This window comes from Lithobates pipiens, unplaced genomic scaffold (genome assembly GCF_037356315.1).
Source record: "Lithobates pipiens isolate NorthernLeopardFrog02 unplaced genomic scaffold, aLitPip1_a1.2 Scaffold_22, whole genome shotgun sequence".
Taxonomy (NCBI): Eukaryota; Metazoa; Chordata; class Amphibia; order Anura; family Ranidae; genus Lithobates; species Lithobates pipiens.
Window position 1 is genome coordinate 192,431,561 of NW_027507784.1, and position 20,958 is coordinate 192,452,518.

The following is a 20,958-nucleotide window of genomic DNA, read 5'->3' on the forward strand; positions in this document are numbered from 1 at the left end:
GGGAGATTTTGGTTTGTTGTTTCTTGACGTTTTTTGCATTGCCCTTCCATGTGCTCCTTGCTAAAAAGGCAAGTTATAGGCAGTGTTAATTTCGTTGACTAAAACATTTTAGTAGACTAAATGAATACTATTTATGTCGACTAAAATACGACTAAAACTAAAACAATTGAGATGACTAAAATACGACTAAAACTAAAATGGCATTTTAGTCAAAAGACTAAAATGGGACTAAAACTAAAATGCCATTCTAGTCAAAAGACGAAGACTAAATTGAAATTTGAATTCAAAATTAACATTGGTCTGTAGCGCTTGTTCATACCTCAATACCATAAATAAATATTAATTTTTTCAAACCAGCAGTATATAATGAGTTTGGAAATTGTAGAGAAATGTTAAAGAGGAAGTAAACCCTTCAAAGGTAAAGGTAAAGCATAATGGGCTACTATGCATTGCATAGTAGCCCATTATGTGTCACTTACCTGACACAGGCACCAGCAATGTCACCACTGTCCCCTGTAGTCCGGAGGGTCCATCTTCTTCCGGGTGTTGCTGCTCTGGCCACTCACAGCGCCGGAGCAGCGATGACATCACTCCCGCGCATGTGCACGGGAGCCGCCACTAACGTCATATCGCCGTTAGCAGCGGCATGCTGCTAACAGCAATAGTGCGCATGCGCCGTAGACAGTGGTGGCTGTCGTGCCTGTCTTTTAGTAAATATCTCCTAAACCGTGTAGAGGTTCTTAATCAGTTTCACCTATCAATATCTGACGCATGCCTCCAAGGATACTACAACTCACATCTGGTTGGATTGCCCCTCCATCCAGGAATTTTGGCAACTTATTTTCGAATTGTACTGTAAACTAATGGTGATATCTATACAACCCTTTCCTGAAGTGGCCTTACTATCCATGATACCTGGGACCCTTTAGATCCATCAAAAAAGGATATTCTGCAGCACTTCCTGACCACTTCCAGGATGGTAATTCCTTGTCACTGTATGTCAACTACTGTACCTTCCCTGGGGGAGTGGGCCATTGAGCTGGACTCCATAAGAGACCTTGAAAAGGATGTTGGCACAGGAGGTAGGAAAGGAAGAACAGTTTTCTCTTACCTGCACTGCATGGTCCATGTTCTGCTACTCCTCCGATTTCTAAACGTGGACAGACAGCGATACGAATCCTAGTCCAATGCATGCAGGACAGAGTGTATTCTTACCTGGATCGTGCTTTCTCCTGATCTCTTTTTCTTGGCCTGTCCTATACCCCTCTGGTTTCCTCCTCGACCTACCTTGGGACCATACTACAACCACATACTGAAGCATCATTGTTGTAATATGATGTGTGATCCCATCCAATATAATAACCCTTGAAATCTCCAAACGTTTATGTACCGGCATTTGATGCCTTAGACCGTGTTGCACATCCGTCTTTTGTCTGTAACTTCTACCATGTTGGCAGATACCCTGATGCCTAAACCTCATTGTTGCATTATATGTATGGAATCTCTACACCCTTCATGATTCCACATCTGTCTGTATGTCAGTAAATTTTGTTTCTTTATCCTAATAAAAACAGACTGATACAAGAGATACTGACATTGGCAATATGTAGTCTGTAAGTCTTTTAAACAGTTAAACTGTTGCAGGCAAGTATTGCTACAGCAAACAGTTGTGGTTCCGCTTTCCTTATATAGAAGGCAGTGTGTAAAACTGGGAAGTTGGCTAAGGCTTAGCCGATACAAAGACAGAATCACAAAGATACTCTACATTGTATACCGATCAACTGCATCACAGTGGAAGTAACTACAATTCAAATGCAAATATTTATTTATGTCTCTGTTGGGAGTCAAATGCAGGCACACAAACATCAATGTCACACTGGCTTTCTTTGCAAAATGATACATAAAAGCAGGAGACAGACATACAAAACACACCTAAAAGGGCCACACATGTTAGTCTGATTGTACAACTTAAATACTAACAACTATGTAGTAATAGGGCTTGTCTAATTATATGGAAATTCAATAGACTGTTTAGGAGAGATTTGGTAAATCTAAATGAAATTGTACAACCAGATTATAACATGAATATCCAGTTTTAGGCAGGCATTGTATTCTGAAAAGATTACCGTAGTTCAAAAGGTGAAGTTTCAGATTAACATGGAGAAACCCATGTGACACAAAGGCATGATAAGCAGAAAAACTTCCCTCCCCGCTTTTAAAACCTCAAACATTCATCAGATGCATGGAGTTCAATGCCTATGAATAGAGTAGTAAAAAGACAGTCAAAAAGCTCACAGGCACTGGTTAGGCATATCACACACAACTAGTCTCCTAGGGACTGGATACCCAGGAACATCAGCTTAATCACTTCAGCCCTGGAAGATTTGGCTGCTGAATGACCGGGACATTTTTTTGCAATTCGGCACTGTGTCGCTTTAACTGACAATTGCACGGTACCCATACAAAATTGACGTCCTTTTTTTCCACACAAATAGAGCTTGCTTTTGGTGGTATTTGATCGCCTCTGCGTTTTTATTTTTTGCGCTATAAACAAAAAAAATCACCAATTTTGAAAAAAAAAAAAATATTTTAATTTTTGCTAAAATAAATATCCCCATTTTTTTTTTAAAAAAAAGCAATTTTTTTCTCAGTTTAGGCCAATTTGTATTCTTCTACAAATTTTTGGTAAAAAACAATCGCAATCAGGTTTGCGCAAACGTTATAGCCTACAAAATAGAGGATAGATTTATAGCATTTTTATTATCATTTCTTTTTTTTACTAGTAATAGCAGCGATCCGCGATTTTTATTGAGACTGCTACATTATGGCGGACACATCGGACAATTTTGACACATTTTTGGGACCATTTGCATTTATACAGTGATCAGTGCTATAAAAATGCATTGATTACTGTAAAAATGGCACTGGCAGTGAAGGGGCTAACACTAGGAGGCGATCAATGGGTTAATTGTGTTCCCTGGTAGGCGATTCTAACTGAAGGGGGAGGAGATGACTGAGGAAGTGACGGATTGTTGTTCCTAGTAATAGGAACACACGATTTGTCACTCCTTTCAGAGCAGAACATGGATTTGTGTGTTTACATGCACACACACACACCTCCGTGTTCTGTCCCTAGTGCTCTCGAGTGCTCGTGGCCGGCAGTCATCATGACTGTCGGCCACGAGCATCGACACCCCTGTGCAGCGGGTGCGTGCATGCCTCCAGTGGCAAGCGCGCGCCTGCTGTCCCAATCCCACGAGCCGACGTATACAGTGGGGATCGAAAGTTTGGGCACCCCAGGTAAAAATGTGTATTAATGTGCATAACGAAGCCAAAGAAAAATTAGAAAAATCTCCAAATGGCATCAAATTACAGATTAGACATTCTTATAATATGTCAAAAAAGTTAATTTTATTTCCATTATTTAAACTTTCAAAATGACAGAGAACAAAAAAATGGCGTCTGCAAAAGTTTGGGCACCCTGCAGAGTTAATATCTTGTACTGCCCCCTTTGGCAAGTATCACAGCTTGTAAACGCTTTTTGTAGCCAGCTAAGAGTCTTTCAATTCTTGTTTGAGGTATCTTTGCCCATTCTTCCTTACAAAAGTGTTCCAGTTCTTTGAGATTTCTGGGCTGTCTGTCACGCACTGCTCTTTTAAGGTTTATCCATAGATTTTCAATAATGTTGAGGTCAGGAGATTGTGAAGGACATGGCAAAACCTTCACTTTATGCCTCTTGATGTAATCCCCCGTAGATTTTGAGGTGTGTTTAGGATCATTATCCATTTTTAGAAGCCATCCTCTCTTTAACTTCAGCTTTTTCACAGATGGCATCAAGTTACCATCCAAAATTTGCTGAAATTTTATTGAATGCATTTTCATTCTACTTGTGAAATGTTCCCTGTGCCACTGGCTGCAATACAACCCCAAAGCATGATTGATCCACTCCCATGCTTAACAGTTGGACAGAGGTTCTTTTCATTAAATTCTGTGCCCTTTCTTCTCCAAACGAACCTTTGCTCATTCCGGCCAAAAAGTTCTATTTTAACCTCGTCGGTCCACATAACTTGTTTCCAAAATGCCTCAGGCTTGTCTATATGTTAATTTGCAAAGTTCAAACGCTGATTTTTGTGGTGAGGACGTGGAAGAGGTTTTCTTCTGATGACTCTTCCATGAAGACCATATTTGTACAAGTATCTCTTTATAGTGGAATAGTGCAGCACAACTCCAGTGTCTGCCAGATCTTTCTGGAGGGATCGTGCAATCAAACGTGGGTTTTGAATTGCTTTTCTCACAATCCTGCGAGCTGTTCTGTCTGATATTTTTCTTGGTCTTCCAGATCTAGCTTTACCACTGTTCCTGATGACTGACATTTCTTAATTACATTCCGAACAGAGGATATTGACATCTGAAAACGCTTTGCTATCTTCTTATAGTATTTTCCAGCTTTGTGAGCGTCAACTATTTTCAGTTTCAGTTTTCTAGACAACTGCTCAGAAGAACCCATGGTGCTGATTGTTGGGGCAAGGTCAGATAAGTCTGGCCATTTAAAACCTTTGAGATTGACATCACCTGGTCTTCCCAGACGATGACTGAGAACAATCCATGACACTGGCAGGTCTCAGCTTTGCAAAGGGGGCAGTGCATGCTATAAATTTTGCAGGGTGCCCAAACTTTTCCGGACGCCATTTTTTTGTTTTCTGTAATTTTGAAAGTGTAAATGATGGAAATAAAATCTAGACATTCTTATAATATGTCAAAAAAGTTAATCTGCAATTTGATGCCATTTGGAGATTTTTCCATCTTTCCTTGGCTTCATTATGCACATTAATACACTTTATTTCCGGATCAATGGAAAAAAAGATCACCAACAACAACTTGAAAACTGCCTCAAATCAATAGAGGACTGGATGACCACCAACTCCCTCCAGCTGAACCAATCAAAGACAGAACTTCTTATCTTACACCCAAATCATAAGCCCACAACCAAAACCTCCTGGTCTCCACCAACCGTCTTTGGGCAGACTATCTCCCCAAAGACCAAAGCGAAGAGTCTCTGGGTTATTTTAGACGCACAAATGTCAATGGATGCGCAAATAGGATCTGTAGTCAGTCGATCTCACCATCTGCTGCGCATGCTTCGCAGACTCATCCCTTTTATCCCAAAGAATGACAAAGCAGTGGTAGTTGGAACAATCATTAATTCACGACTGGACTACGCAAACTCGCTTTACATAGGATTACCACAATATCAACTTGCGCGATTACAACTGATCCAAAACACGGCGGCAAGGCTGATAACAGGAAAAAAACCCTGGGAATCCATTTCTCCTTCACTGAGGAGCTTACATTGGCTAACCGTAAAAAATCGGATCACGTTCAAGACCCTTTGCCTCACCCACAAATGCGTGCATAGAGAAGCTCTGCAATACCTAATGGAGAAAATAAATCATTACACACCAAACCGCAGTCTTCGATCAGCCAACAAAAACCTCCTCCTCGTGCCCAAAGCCCGGTATAAATCCAAGGGTGATCGGAGATTCGCTGTCCAAGGGCTTCGGCTATGGAATGCTCTACCAATCAACATCCGCCTGGAAGAAAATCACCTGGCTTTTAGGAAAAAACTCAAGACCTTCCTCTTTTAGCAGATGATCAAAGCTCGCCACAGCGCCTAGAGGCGATTCAGTTCGCATTGTGCGCTATACAAGTATTTCCTTCATTCATCTGTGCATACAGGATAAAACAGTCTTTTTATACAATGCAGAGGTTTAACCCCTTAAGTTCCACAGTGAGTATAACCAGCATGCTATGCTGCATATATAGACAGATTTTACTTTTGTGGGTTTTGTAACATTTTAAGCTGCATGGGGGTTTTTTCACTGTCAGGGCGGTAAGGATGTGGAACTCTCTTCCACAATCGGTGGTATCGGCAGAAAGTATGGATAGTTTTAAGAGACTCTTGGAGGTGCATCTCATGCCGCGTACACACGCCTGGACTTTCCGGCAGACTAGGTCCGACAAAATCAGTCCGTCAGACAATCCGATCGTGCGTGGGCTAATCCGATCATTTTTCGTTAAAAAAAATCAGACGGACCTAGAAATAGAACATGTTTCAAATCTGTCCGACGGACTCAACTCCTATCGGGAAAACCGTTTATCTGTATGCTGGTCCGACGGTCCAAATACAACGCAAGGGAAGCTATTGGCTATTGAACTTCTTTTTTAGTCCCGTCTTACATCATCACGTTCAAAACTAATGGACTTTCGAACAGACTTAGTCCGTTCGTGTGTGGCCAAGTCCGTTCCTTTGGAAAGTCAGTCGGAACTCCGCCGAAAGTCCGTAGAGAAGACCGTTGGACTTAGTCTGCCAGAAAGTCCGGTCGTGTGTACGCGGCATTAGTGAAAATATACAGGGATATGGGGAATTATTTTCTACATACACACATACACCAACACAGGTTGAACTGGATTTACTGTTGTGTTTATTCAACTTTACCCACTATGTAACATTCTTCATGAGTAAATCTGACCACTGAAACAGCAACCATGCACAGTTATGCTAGTTAACACAGAACAAATTGGCCACCAAAAATTCATGTACAGTAAATTACCTTAGCTCAAACGTCATGCCAAGTAAAACTAGACAATATATAGCAGTTCCTGGCAAATGTATGTCACAAGAGACAGAGAAGTTCAGTCTGTGCATTAATGGAAATGAAAATCACACATCCCCAGGAAAGGAAACTTTTCATGTTGCTGCCAATGAAGTACACTGCAATATAACGGACTCTGCTTTATTCACTTTCTCTAATGAAACTATTTATGTTTGTAAGAATGCTAGCACCAGTTTGTAACCAACTAATCTGGTGACACGTACACATTAGTTTAGTATTCAGTGTTATATAAAATGTAAATAATATTTTGCAGATAAACTAGAGTAAACTAGACAAAAACCTCGGCAAATCAACATCAGTGTACAATTGAAAATTCAAGCTCTACCCTTCGTGAAAAACTATTTAAAAAAATATCAATGTTCAGACTCTAAACTTTTTCTGTAAAAATCTAACTCTGCCTGGTCTTCTTACACCTATCCTGCTTCTCATTTAAGTTGCCTGTAAAAGGGCACAGTGGCTGCAATTGGTGGCACAGTGAGGCTGCAATTGATGTTTTTCTTCAGAATTTTTCAGTTTGTGCCCCCTAAAAATTTTGAGCACCAGCCACCACTGGCTCTCACCTAACTCTTCTCTCTCCGTACCAAATGACCAGGCCTAGAGCTCCGTAACAATAGTCCAATCCTGGTGACCGATGGAGACGTACAGCTGGAGCCTGTCATTTATCAGGTACCATGCCAATGACTGGTTGGCGGTTCTCTTGGTAGTTACTCATGAACCTTTGCTGTAGCAATGTTACACATACCACTATTTGTGGTTACGGACCCAAGTTCTTTAATAGTATGCCTAGAAGTCACATGCACCACTTTTCATAACTTCAGACCAGGCTCTGAGCAGCTGAATCAACGTTTACTTTAAACTTGGCAACATGTACAACATGCAATACCATTCCGTCCCTATCTGTGGCTGGCCCAGGTTCCCTGCACAGGTAAAGTCTCAGATGAAAGTGCAATCTTGGAAGTGCTCTAACAGAGAAGTCCATGTTCCACGGGTTCTTCCGGGGAATCGGCGTTCCAGAGTGGATCATAGGTTTTCCCAAGTGTTTCCAAGAGCCTCCTAGGATCCAGACAGCTTCCCTTTTATAGTACATGGGAGGCAGTCTGGACCCCAGCAAAAGCCTAGGAACCTACTGGGAAAAGGATGCAAAAACATTAACCCCTTTTCCCTGACTTGGGCAGCCAGATGCGAACTACACATACAGTAGGCAACCTGCCTACATGCCCATAATTAAGGGACCATTACAGATCAGCGCTAGACTTTAGTTGCCAATATCACTACACCTAGTGATCATTTTGGCATGTGATTTTCACTGAAGTTAAGTTTGTAATTCCACTTTATGCTTCTCTCATCGTATGCTGAATTTGAATAGCCTAGCTTTGTGATATTTTTATTTTAAACTTCCTAATCTATAGTTTGGAAGAGTTATAGATATATATATCTGATAGATAGATCTGATATATACATCAGAAAGGTACACAAACATATCCACACAAGACGGCAAGGAAAGGCACTCACTATCTGCTTAGGTCTGTATGCTACTGAGGTGTCAAACAAAGTAATTAAGACTTTAGTTGTTGATTGAATGTATAAAAATAATCCAAACAGCCCCTGGGCATCAAATTTCCCAGGTTTCCTAACTGGCTAAGATCACTGCAAAGAGGAAGAGAAGGGAGTACTACAGGAACACACGCAAGTACTTCTGGCATAACTAATCTCTGGAGAGGGCAATAATTAAAATGGTACAACATGTTTTCTAAACTGACTCATTAATATTTACATCCACCCCATAAACACCTGCTGGCTCCCCAAGAATATGCTTGCTCCAGACAGAAATGGCAAGACTGGGTGACTGTCATCTCAAGGCTAATGGTGGTTTAGCCCTTTCCCTGTTTACTTGGTTTGGATTGAAAAACTGTTATGAGCACTCCGAATTCTGTCACTGGTCTCAAATTGCATTACATTACATAAGATCACATATTTTGTAGCATGCTCTGGAACAAATGTTTACAATCTAATGCCGCGTACACACGATCAGTATTCCGGCCAGAAAAAGGCAGATGAGAGCTTTTCATCGGAAAATGTGACCGTGTGTATGCTCCATCGGAATTTAGCTGTCCGAATTTCCACCAGCCAAAAATCGATAGCATGTTCTTAATTTTCCCGAAATTCCGATCGTGTGTATGCAATTCCGACACGCCAAAAATCACGCATGCTCAGATTCAACTACGAGACAGAAGCTATTGGCTATTGAACTTCCTTTTTCTAGTCCTGTCGTACGTCACCGCATTATAAACTTATTATAAATTATAATCGGAATTTGGTGTGACCGTGTGTAGGCAAGACAGCTTGAGCGGAATTCCGTCGGAATTCCGTCGAGAAAACCATCGCAGCTTTTTCTGACGATAATTCCGATCGTGTGTACGTGGCATAAGAAGTTCTAGAGTGTTCTAAGACATTGCCCAGAGATGTGGTTTGGTTTATCAAATTCTCAAGGGAAAATACAGAATTAACTCAAGATTTGTGCGCATTAAATGCCTGTATAATTGAACACTTTCACTCCTGCTCCTAATACTGTCTTTTTGTTGCACAAAATGTTGGCAAAGTTGACAAAGTATGTGAATCCATGTTACAGAAAATTCCCAAAATGTCTGCTATCACACCACAAAGTAGATCTTTTTCTCTACATCACTTGCCCTTTAAGTACACAGTTTGAGATGGGTGCAGAACCAGAAGAGGATTGTGAAAAGGGCAGTGAAATTAGGTCTCTGCAGCCAGGCTGATTGGCAGGGCCTGAATAGAGCTATCTGGGAGTGGTAGCTGAATAGAGGACAGCAAAAGGTGGTTCATTCTAGAGTAGTAACAGTCTATAGCAAGGGAAGTGCTGGCGGAGAAACGGTGTACAGCAAGTGTTTGTGCTGGAGAGAAGATAGGAGTGTATATACTGGAGTGTATATGAAAGTCCCAAGCAAGTTTGCATTGAATATACCTGGGCATCCCATAATTCCCAATTTAATTTCCCATCCAAGTTTAATCCCCTTAAATAAAAAAAACAAAATAGAGATATGGACTGATCTATGTCTCCAAGTGACCGAGGGTGACTGCGTGGGCAGGGTGACAGGTGAACCACTACATTCAGCAATCCATATGGGGACATGGCTACACCTATTATAGTAATGATTTCTATCAGTCTCCTGAAGCATGTGCCCAGTCCTCACTCATATAATACTGTATGTTCACAATCTCCTACAGGATGTCTCAGACCCTCTCCTGTATTGTGGCCATAGTCTCTGACCATCTATTGTATCATGTCTACTGTCTATGACCATCTCCTGTGCTATGTCCACAGTCTTTGACCATCTCTTGTATCGTTCAATAAAGAAAAAGCATCCGAGAGGAGCTGGAATTTTGATGTGAGATCATTCAAAGTAGTGAGAGGGCAAAAACATTTGAAGAGTTCTATGGCTCAGGTTAGGCTGTTCAGAACAGACAGTACTATCCTTTAGTAGGTACCACAGCAGTTTACCAGAAAAAAACATGGACAAATTGAAGGAGCACAGTAATTTTGAAGAACTGAAATATGGACTTGGAGGCACATACACATCAAATTCAAGAATTATTGTAAAACAAGGCAATTTTTTTTAACAATGTCATTATATCTTACTCAATCATCAAATAATCTTACTACATAAAAACGCTATGCACTCAACAGATCAGGCATACATTTCAATGTGGCATGAGCAATTGTTCGTGTTGTCCCTACGTTCAGAGAGGAGACACAATCCGCTCAGCCACAACCGATAAATTAAGAGTTCATCCTTTATTAATTGTAACACCAGGTTTCTGGTGTATATTATTACCTGCATGCCATGCCAAATTCAATACATAGGTCAGATGACCCATAGGTTAAAAGATTGTCTTGACGATTATTTTTATGACATTGAAAAATATAATGCTACTTATGTAGCAAGACATTGGAACGATTATCACCAGAAGGATGTTTTTAGTCTGGTTATTCAAGGGCAGGGCCGCTGATAGGCCAGTACAACTGGCCCTGCTGTACCGGGCCTGACCAGCAGGGGGGCCCGGGCAACCTGAACTGCAAAATTTTATGTATAAAAAAAAAAAGTTCCTCCTCCACCGATCAGTGCCCTACAACCTCCCCCCCAGCGCCCCCTTCCGCAACTGAGGAGGAGACAGCGCCATGCCTCGGATTCGCAGCCCACACAGAGAGAGCCAGAGGCACTGGCAGTGGGCGGCATTGCAGGGGGGAGGAGCGAGCAGCACCAAAGTGGAGTGACACCTGTCGGCTCAGTGATTCGGGACCCGGCGCAATAATTCTCTAATTCCCTTCTCTCTGTGGTCGCGTCGCGCGGCCGTTCTGATCAGTCTCGGCAGCGGCTGTCACTCACAGCCAAGCAGAGTGAAGCCGCCTCCCCCTCCTCCATGCACAGCACTGTGTAGACATAAAGGAGGAGGGGGAGGCGGCTTCACTCTGCTCGGCTGTGAGTGACAGCCGCTGCCGAGACTGATCAGAACGGCGCGACGTGAGTCACGCGACCACAGAGACAAGGGGATTATTGCGCCGGGTCCCGGATCACTGAGCTGACAGGTGTCACTCCACTCGGGTGCTGCTCGCACCTACCCCCTGCAATGCCGCTGCCTTGGGATCGAGGTACATTATGGGTCCTTAGGGGAGTCTGTGCACTGTAGGGGGGTTCTTTACTGTGGGGGGTCTGTGCACTGTGGGGGGTCCTGCACTGTAGGGGGTCTGCACTGTAGAAGGGGTCCTGCACTGTAGGGGAAGATTTGGCACTGTAGGGGGGTCTGCGCTGTAGGGTGGAGGGGCCTGTACTGTAGGAGGGTCTGCACTGTAGGGGAGGATTCTGTACTGTAGGGGGGTCTACACTGTAGATGGGGGTCTGTATGGTAGGGAGGGGGGTCTGCACTGTAGGGGGTCTGTGTAACATGCAGGAGGTCCAGAGCTGTGAGGGGCTGTGTAATGTAAAGGGGTGCAGGGTGCTGTGTAATGTAAAGGGGTCCAGAGGTACAAGGGCTGTGTAATGTAAAGGGGTCCAGAGGTTCAGGGTGCTGTGTAATGTAAAGGGGTCCAGAGGTACAAGGGCTGTGTAATGTAAAGAGGTCCTTAGACGCAAGGTCCTGTGTAATGTAAAGGGGTCCAGAGGTGCAGGGTGCTCTGTATTGTAAAGAGGTCCTTAGGCGCAAGGTCCTGTGTAATGTAAAGGGGTTCATAGGTGCAGGGCGCTGTGTAATGTAAAGGGGTCCAGAGGTGCAGGGTGCTGTGTAATTTAAAAGGGTCCAGAGGTGCAGTTGTGGAGAGGGGGGTACACAGTAGTGACAAAAAGATATTGAAGGATGCAGAGGTATGCAGGGGACACAGTGGGTGTTTTTACATTTTATGGTGGGGGGTGCCAGATATAGGATCCGCCCCGGGTGCCAAATGCTCTAGGTACGCCCCTGCCCCCCCCCCCCTTTGTTTGGTAAAGTTTTTTTTTTGCTTTTTTTTTTTAAATGTGCTATGCGCTCATTGCGCTTTGTTCATTCCAGTATACGGCTGCAGGGGAGGGACTCTTTCCTGTATTTCGGGCGCGAAAGAATACGTCTTCTGCACCTGCTCCGCACACCGCACAAGTCCCAGCCAGCATATAATGTTATGGTGTTGCGGAGTAATATTCCCAATCCTCTATCTCTCTCTCCGCGTGACAAGAACTTAGTAGCAGAGTGAGTGAGAGACAATTACAGGTGACAAGGTGAGGTGTATGCTTGCTTGGGGGGGGGGGGGGGGCTTGAAGTTCAACATCTGCAAATGCAATACATACTCTGCCAATACCCTGCCAATACCCAATACTCTGCAATACTCTGCAATACATACCCTTCCAATACTCTGCAATACTTACCCTGCCAATACATACCCCGCCAATACCCTGCCAATACATACCCTGCCAATACTCTGCAATAAATACCCTGCCAATACTCTGCAATAAATACCCTGCCAATACTCTGCAATAAATACCCTGCCAATACTCTGCAATAAATACCCTGCCAATACTCTGCAATAAATACCCTGCCAATACTCTGCAATAAATACCCTGCCAATACTCTGCAATAAATACCCTGCCAATACCCCGCCAATACTCTGCAATACATACCCCGCCAATACTCTGCAATACATACCCAGCCAATACTCTGCAATACATACCCCGCCAATTGTTTCAAGGCGGGGTCTGGGGAGGGGCAATGGGTGGGGCCAGGGGTGGGGCTGAAGGAGGGACCGGGGCAGGGCCAGGGTGGAGCTGAAGGGGGCCCCATCAGGTAGGCTGTACGGGGCCCCATGATTTCTATCAGCGGCCCTGTTCAAGGGATCGAGAAGATAATTTTGCCGGTTAGAGGAAGCAACACATTTAGGATGTCATGCAAGAAGGAAGTTTACTGGATTTTGTATTTTAATACTAGAAAGCCTGTAGGCTTGAACTTTGAATGGGATGTTTCCCATTATTATGAGTCGATGATCGATGTTCAGGGCCGGATTAATATGGGGGCTATTGGAGCTGCAGCTCCAGGCCCCTTACCTTAATATAGGCCCATTTGCAAAAAACAAAAACAAAAAAAAAAAAAAATAATTGTTTGGGGGGTAGGTAGCTGAAGACCTACCCCACCACTGTTCAAAATTTGGGGCTCCTATCATCTATGGTTTCTGGGAGATATGAGGCTCCTTGCGCAGCCTGTCAGAAGCTACATACAGAGCGGCCAGTTTAAATACAAGTTGGCACACTCTGTTTGCAGCAGACAGGATGAGGAGATGAGCTCACAGTTCCTCTCCTCACTTTTTGTCAGAGGCACTGAGCTTAATGGACAGCTTGGAGCCTGCAGAGTTTGAAAGGCAGCACCGCCTGTCAAGCTCACCTATTGATTTCAATGGGGCCAAATACCATTGCTAATAGGTGTCCCTCATTTCCATTTTAGAAAGTTGGGAAGTATGCTGCTGCTATACCACTCGTTGAAAAGCAATCCACCACAGATCACTTTTCAGAGGGCCGCAAATGTGAAAGAAACTTGAAACACATCATCAATTTCACACTCCCCACCAACCAGATCACTCCCCAGCCACTTCCCATGTTAGCCACCTCATTTCAACTTATATCACAGGTGACAATTTCCCAACCTGCAGATGACAGATCCTACTCCAAAAGATATCACTCCCAGTTACCCCCCATGCTGATTGATATACCTCTATGATCACCTCACACCCCCCTGCAGACAGACCTCTCACCCGCTGACCTGTGGATGGGGGAATCACTCTTACAGTGTTATTGTGTTCTGCCAGTGGGGAGCCTTCCCTACCCACAGAATACAATGATCAGTGTTGCCAACTATAGCTGGCAGCACTGATTGTTTGGGGGAAAAACTTGACAGGCTGGTTGTACTCAAGTCGATTACTAGCCCATACATTGATCGACTATGGCTGGTCTCTGCTTAATTTCAATCCATGTATGGCCCACTTAACCACTATGCAGTCCCTAAACATCCTTCAACAAACCTTTACATTTTTTCTTCCCAGATTCCTTCATCCTCCTCTCCTATACATCGTGCCCCCTGCCATAAGCTCCACATTCCTCTCCTGTACATAATGCTCACTGTCACACCCTCCAAAAGCCTTTCCTGTACATACTGCCCATTGTCATACCCTCCACACTCTTCTCCTGTACATACTGCCCATTGTCATACCCCCTGCACTCCACTCCTGTACATTCTGCCCACTGTCTTACCCTCCACACTCATCCCCTGTACATACTGCCCACTGTCATACACTCCACAGTCATCTCCTGTACATACTACCCTCTGTCATGCCCCCACACTCCTCTCCTGTACATACCTGCCCACTGTCATACCCCCACACTCCTCTCCTGTACATACTGCCCACTGTCATACCCTCCACACTCCTCTCCTGTACATACTGCCCACTGTCATACCCTCCACACAGTCACTCCTCTCCTGTACATACTTCCCATTGTCATACCCCCCACACTCCTCTCCTGCACATACTGCCCCGTCATACCCTCCACATTACTCTCCTGTACATACTGCCCATTGTCATACCCTCCACACTCTTCTCCTGTACATACTGCCCACTGTCAGACCCTCCCCAGAATTGCTCCACCCCTATACATAATGCCCATTGTCATACCCTCCACGCTTGTCTCCTCTACATACTGCTCACTGTCATACCCTCCACATTCCTCTCCTGTACATACTGCTCACTGTCCTATCCTCCAAAACCTCTCCTGTACATGCTGCCCACTGTCACTCTCCACACTCCTCTCCTGTACATATTGCCCATTGTCACACCCCCCACAATCTTATCCTGTAAATACTGTCATACCCTCCACACAGTCACTCCTCTCCTGTACATACTGCTCATTGTCATACCCTCCACACTTGTCTCCTGCACATGCTGCTCACTGTCATACACGCCACATTCCTCTCCTGTATATACTGCCCACTGTCATACTCTCCACACTCCTCTCCTGTACATAGTGCCCACTGTTATACCCTCCACATTCCTCCCACTTTTATACCATCCATACTACTCCCCTAATCCTCTTACCAACAAAAACAGTTCTATAGAAGTATATTGAATACCCTCAATGTTACCAGCTCTAGAATGGGCACACTTTTGTTAGTTTAACTAAAGCAAATCTTATCAGTCCTCATATTTGTTCTGTCCATTATTAGGCTGGATTCACACCTATGCATTTTTAGTGCATTTTGCAGATTTGCACTACAGTCCATTTAACATGGTTTCCTATGGAACACGTTCTGTAGTGCAAATCTGCAAAATGCAAAAAGCACAAATAATGCATAGATGTGAATCCAGCCTTAGTACTCATTTAATTTTGTGATTACTATTGTGATGTATAGAGGAAAAAGGGTGGTGTCAGCAACTCTAAATATACTACTGGTAAAAAAAAAAAAAAAAAGTGTACCTGAAAATATTTTTGAAATGTTGGCAACTATGCACTTGGGCACTGCCCAAGGGCCACTGGGTCAGTCGGTTTACATTGTAATGATACATTGTAATGATCATGCTTGTAGATGTTCTATTTGGAATTTTCCACTTTTTTGTCACAGGAGTACAGTAGGAATACTTTGAATGCTGACAAGGTTCCTGTCTGTTTATACATATATACATTATTTAATGTTATTTATGTTGGTATAATTGAAATAAATATAATCTTCCTTTAATAAGATTGCTCCTTGCCATCATGTGGGCAGTTTTCTGCAATGATTTCATATATTCTTTTCCTCTGGTATTCCTGTGACAATATAAACACTGTTGCACATTTATGCACATATAAAACACGTTTTTAAGGATTCTATATACACAAATTTATATACGTTATGTAATTTGTTATCTACTATCTATATTTATTTTTATATTTATATGTTTTCTATTTTATTCATATTTATTTTTTGGTTTATATGTGCTTTCTTTTTCTCTTTTTTATATATGTAAAAAAAAAAAAATTTTATAATGTTTATTTTCTTATAAAGGATTACAGGGGCTTTTGCTGGTTCCTTTTGGTTCCATCAATGGTTTCAGCTGTTCCCATTATCATTGTGAGTGTTCAAATCAAATTGGCTACACATGATAGAACCAGAAATCATATGTACGATCACTCAGGTTTTATGTCTGTATATCAGTGTGCTGTGACTTATTTTAGCTAGGACTAAGCATTGGTAAAGAGATGTGAAACGTGTCAGCTATTCATCTGTGATTCCGTATGCTGTATATACTGTTTTCCATTCAATAATAGACATCAACTTGGAGTGTGGCTATCCAGATCTTTTTTGCTTACTTGTAACTTGCATACAGAGCCAGCACCCGCCCAGTGCAGGGGAGGTGAACCTTTTGGAATTTCTACCTGGAGCCGTATTATCAACTTCACTCAATAGATCAGGCATGGTGTGATCCCCTTGATATACCACACATGGGGGCTATGTATATGACTAGATGTTATACCAATTTTTTCCAACTCCTCCAGGTGCTGGGGTTTCACATTCGACCATATATAGCTCTACATATTTTGCATCCTTTCCTCTGGAGCGAGCTTATGGTGTGTTGAGTAGAGGGTACAAATATATATGCGCTCACTCTCAGGGTCAGATGGGAGACCTATGGGCAGTCCCTCGGACCAATGTTAGAGATGTTGAAAGTATGGCAGCCAATAAACCTTAATCGAGCTGGGAGAAAATACATCCACCATATTCTAGGGCTGTGTAGGTTGCAAAAGACACTTATAATAAAAAATATCCATCTCAGAATTCCAAAGGTGACACTATGTACACCAGTAATGGTTCCTCTCTCGGAGTCCTAGTCACAGTGCACTCCAGATCTAAAACGCTGCAGGCTGCGCACACAGCATGGCCACTGGTCTCTCCCCAAGGCTGGATCACGCCATGCCTGATATATGGAGTGCATATAATTTTTTATGTAGTTTTAAGATTTGATAATCGTGTAATATTTTATTACATTGTTAAAGGAAAAGGGCTTGTTTGGTTGTACTTCCCCTGTGGATCACAGGAGTGCAGAATGAACTGTTTTCAGACTACAGTGGGCTGATGCCACAGAGCTGGTCCAGGCTGGGGAAAGATCCCTACAATATATTCGGGATCTGCCCACAACCCAGGATCGGCACCTAGCTCAGACTCTCAGCAAGATGCTGAGGGCCCGAGCCAGCCGCTCCCACCCCCTCCAAAGCACAGCGCTCCAGTGAGCGCGGGAGGGGCTGAGCAGACAGCAGTGACTGACAGTCACCAGCTCTCTGTTCACGGAGCTCTGAGAACTGATCGATCAGTGATGTTTGATGACTCAGTTCTCGGTCTTAGGGCCGGTGTCCTATCATATAGAGTCCCCCATCGGATAGTGTCCGCTGTGTACTGCGCATGCAGTACACAGCACACACAGATTCCGAAAATAGCCGAAGATGCACAGCGCCTGCGCCGTGAGTCCAGGTTATAGCCCCCACCATCCTAGTGGACATAGAGTTGGAATATAAAAGAGCCGAGCTCAGCGAGGCCGTGCCCAAAGTGTGGCAAGCGAAGCGAGCCCGCGAGGGGCCCTCTAATTTTGCCAGCCCTATGTCCGCTTGGATGGTGGGGATACCACCTCGACTCACGGCGCCGTTCATCTTCAGAGATTTTCCGAAGCTTCTTCTGCTCCGTACTGCGCAAGCGCTGCGCATGCGTAGTATGGGGTGGAACAGTATATGATGCCAGGACACTATATACCAAAACACCGGCAGAGGACAGATGCTGCATCCACCTAGGTAAGTAGGATTATAAAAAAAAAAAATGATTTATTAGTTTGTACAAAAAAACAGCAAATGTGTTTTGGGGTCAGAGAAACCCCCCTCTTCATCAGGGCTTCGGTTAAAATAAAAACCCAAAATGGACTTAAAATAGGGCTTTCCTATGTGAATCTGTGCAGGGAAGCAAATTGCTGGATCTGGAGAATTACTGGTCAACAGTTTCTCTAAGAGCAATCTCAAAAAGCTTATCTTTATTGGTGACACAATACTGCTGGCCAGTAACTCTCCTAATCTAGCAATTTGCTTCCCTGCACAGATTCACACAGGTAAGCTCTATTTTCAGCACATTCAATATTATTTTAACTAAAGCCCTGATTAAGGGGGAGTTTTTCTGACCCCCAAAACATGGCTGTTTTTTATACACTACTCCTGTAAGGGCCGCTTGCTGATAATGGTCAAAAGCACAGTCACTGTACATTCCCAGCAAAGATAATGATGGTGACCAGAGTTCTTCACTAATGCAGAGGCTGCCAGCACAACAGGGCACAGCCCAGGCACACTGACTTAAAGAGAAGTCTAGGAGATGCCTTTTTGTGATTCTATTGTTGAACAACTTTGATGGAATGTAGGGTAGTATGGGCTACTCCAGAACCAATAACAGAAACAAGAGGACATTCTTCTCTCTGTTGCAAACTTTAAAGAGGAAGTAAACCCTGATGAGTTTACTTCCTCTTTCATTCCCTGCAAAGGCAAAGCATAATGGACTACTATGCATCGCATAGTAGCCCATTATGTGTCACTTACCTGACACATGAGCCAGCGAAGTCACCGCTGTCCCCTGTAGTCCGGCACATCCATCTTCTCGGTGGGTCTCACAGCTCCGCCGCTGTCATTTGGCGAAGCCGCAATGACGTCACTCCCGCGCATGCGCACGGGAGCCGAGACGCGCGGCATCTTCGTCATCGACGATGCCACGCTCAGTGCGCCTGCGCGCCGCTGTCTACCGTCTCTATAGGTCAAAGTGGTTTGTAAGGGTTTACAACCACTTTAAGTTTAATTCTTCTGAACAGCTCAGAACACAATCTTTGCATGAGAAACCAGAGGTATGTACTCAAGAAGGGAACTACTTTTCACAGCTTTAAAGGACAGTCCTCCCACAAGAAACTAGAGGAGACTAATGTATGTACCTCTCAGGAGACAAACTATTTATAGCTTAAAGTGGCTGTAAACCCAAATAAAAACATTGTGTGTGATCTGTGCTCAGTCTTGCCATGAAGAGTTAATCCAGCTCTGAGCAATCCTCTTATATTTTTTCAGTGAGATAAAAACTGACACAGAGAAAAGGAGTCAGTTCTTCCCCCTTGCTGTGAGTGACAGGTGATTTACATATCTCATGCACAAGCCTGAGAGAGACAGACATTCTGTGTACTTCAGGTCCCCTCATCCTTTCTTCTCTAGCTCTACCAGGATTGGCTGCTCCACACCTCAGCATGATTGGGCATGCCGAATTCATGTGGTGACCTTTCTGGGTTTTGACTGGATGTTAGTGATCATAGCAGAAGTTCAGTGTAAGAAATACACAGGAGAAAATGCATGTTGACAAGGGCAGTTTAAAGGTGGGTGGGGAGTCTACTGACATCACGACTCCACCCACCGAGCTCCGGACAACAGATCCACCCACAGAATCTGCAGTTTTTCAGGTTTTATAACACAGTGGTCATCAACCCTGTCCCCAGGGCCCACCAACTGGCCGGGTTTGCAAGATAACTGAAATACATCACAGGTGATATAATTTGCTGTGCAGTGATTGCAGTATTCTAGTCTGCATCTCCCCAAGGTAATACATAAAACCTGGCCTGTTAGTGAGCCCTGAGGACAGGGTTGATGACCACTGTTATAACAGAAGGGAGACATTTGACAGGTAAAGATACATGCAGGAGGCATGTATATTCTTATAAATAACCACTATGGCAGTAGTTTAGAAAGCATGAGAGTGGGTTTACATCCACTTTAAAGTCTTTCCACAAAACTAGAGGAGAGAAACTACAAGGCCAGCAATACTAATAATACACTGTGACTAGCAAAGAAGTGCTCACGGGGCCAGGGGAGCAGCTCTGCCCACTCAGCTTTCTACAGGTGCCTTCCAGTGAAACTATGTGGACTAGATTCTTAGGTCAAGTCTCAGAGTTACCAATACCCTCTCAAGTGTAGGACCCTGGCTCTGTCACAGCGAGGACCTCAATTAACAGCAACTTGAAACAGCAGAATGGGTAGCCACCCCCTAACAGATGCAATCCCTGTTCTACAACTCAGACTATTTATGCTCTCCTCTACCACCTTCTGGGCACTTCTTCTCAGAGATTGGCTGCAGCACCATAAATATTCATGCTGCCCATTCGCCTTGCTCCACTCCTATGTTCCAGAACTTTCTGAAAGGCCAGGAAGAGCAAATCTGCATCCTATGAAACCCGGAGCAGACAAAATGTAATCAATTGCTCCAATGACTACAGAGGAGCCAAAAAAGACTACATTTACCTAACACTCTGGCAACCTAACTAGGAGGGTGTTATAATTAGCGCAAAATAAATTAATTTTGACTTTATACTTTGGTCTGGTGCTCTTTCTACTTGTTCGTGTTTTTTTTATTATCTCTTTCATCATGTCTGCAGTCTCTGCCCAGCTTTTATATCATGTCTGCAGTCTCTGCCCAGCTTTTATATCATGTCTGCAGTCTCTGCCCAGCTTTTATATCATGTCTGCAGTCTCTGCCCAGCTTTTATATCATGTCCGCAGTCTCTGAGAATCTCTTGTATCATTTAGGTCCACAGTCTCTGACCATCTCCTGTGTCATGTCCACAGTCTCTGACCATCTCCTGTGTCATGTCCACAGTCTGACCATCTCCTGTGTCATGTCCACAGTCTCTGACCATCTCCTGTGTCATGTCCACAGTCTCTGACCA

The 20,958-nt window shown here is 43.7% G+C and overlaps 1 protein-coding gene across 3 annotated transcripts in view; it reads right to left on the reverse strand.

Moving 5' to 3' along the window:
* ARPC1B (actin related protein 2/3 complex subunit 1B) overlaps positions 1 to 20,958 on the reverse strand; it is a 91,523-nt gene that overhangs the window by 67,258 nt on the left and 3,307 nt on the right. The window contains exon 2 of one of the 3 annotated variants that reach the window (XM_077448759.1): positions 5,461 to 5,591. The exons of the other annotated variants lie outside the window; for them this stretch is intronic. Coding sequence (XP_077304885.1) covers positions 5,461 to 5,587 — 127 coding nt within the window. The 5' untranslated portion in view covers positions 5,588 to 5,591. The remainder of the gene's footprint in view (positions 1 to 5,460; positions 5,592 to 20,958) is intronic. 3 annotated transcript variants of the gene reach the window in all.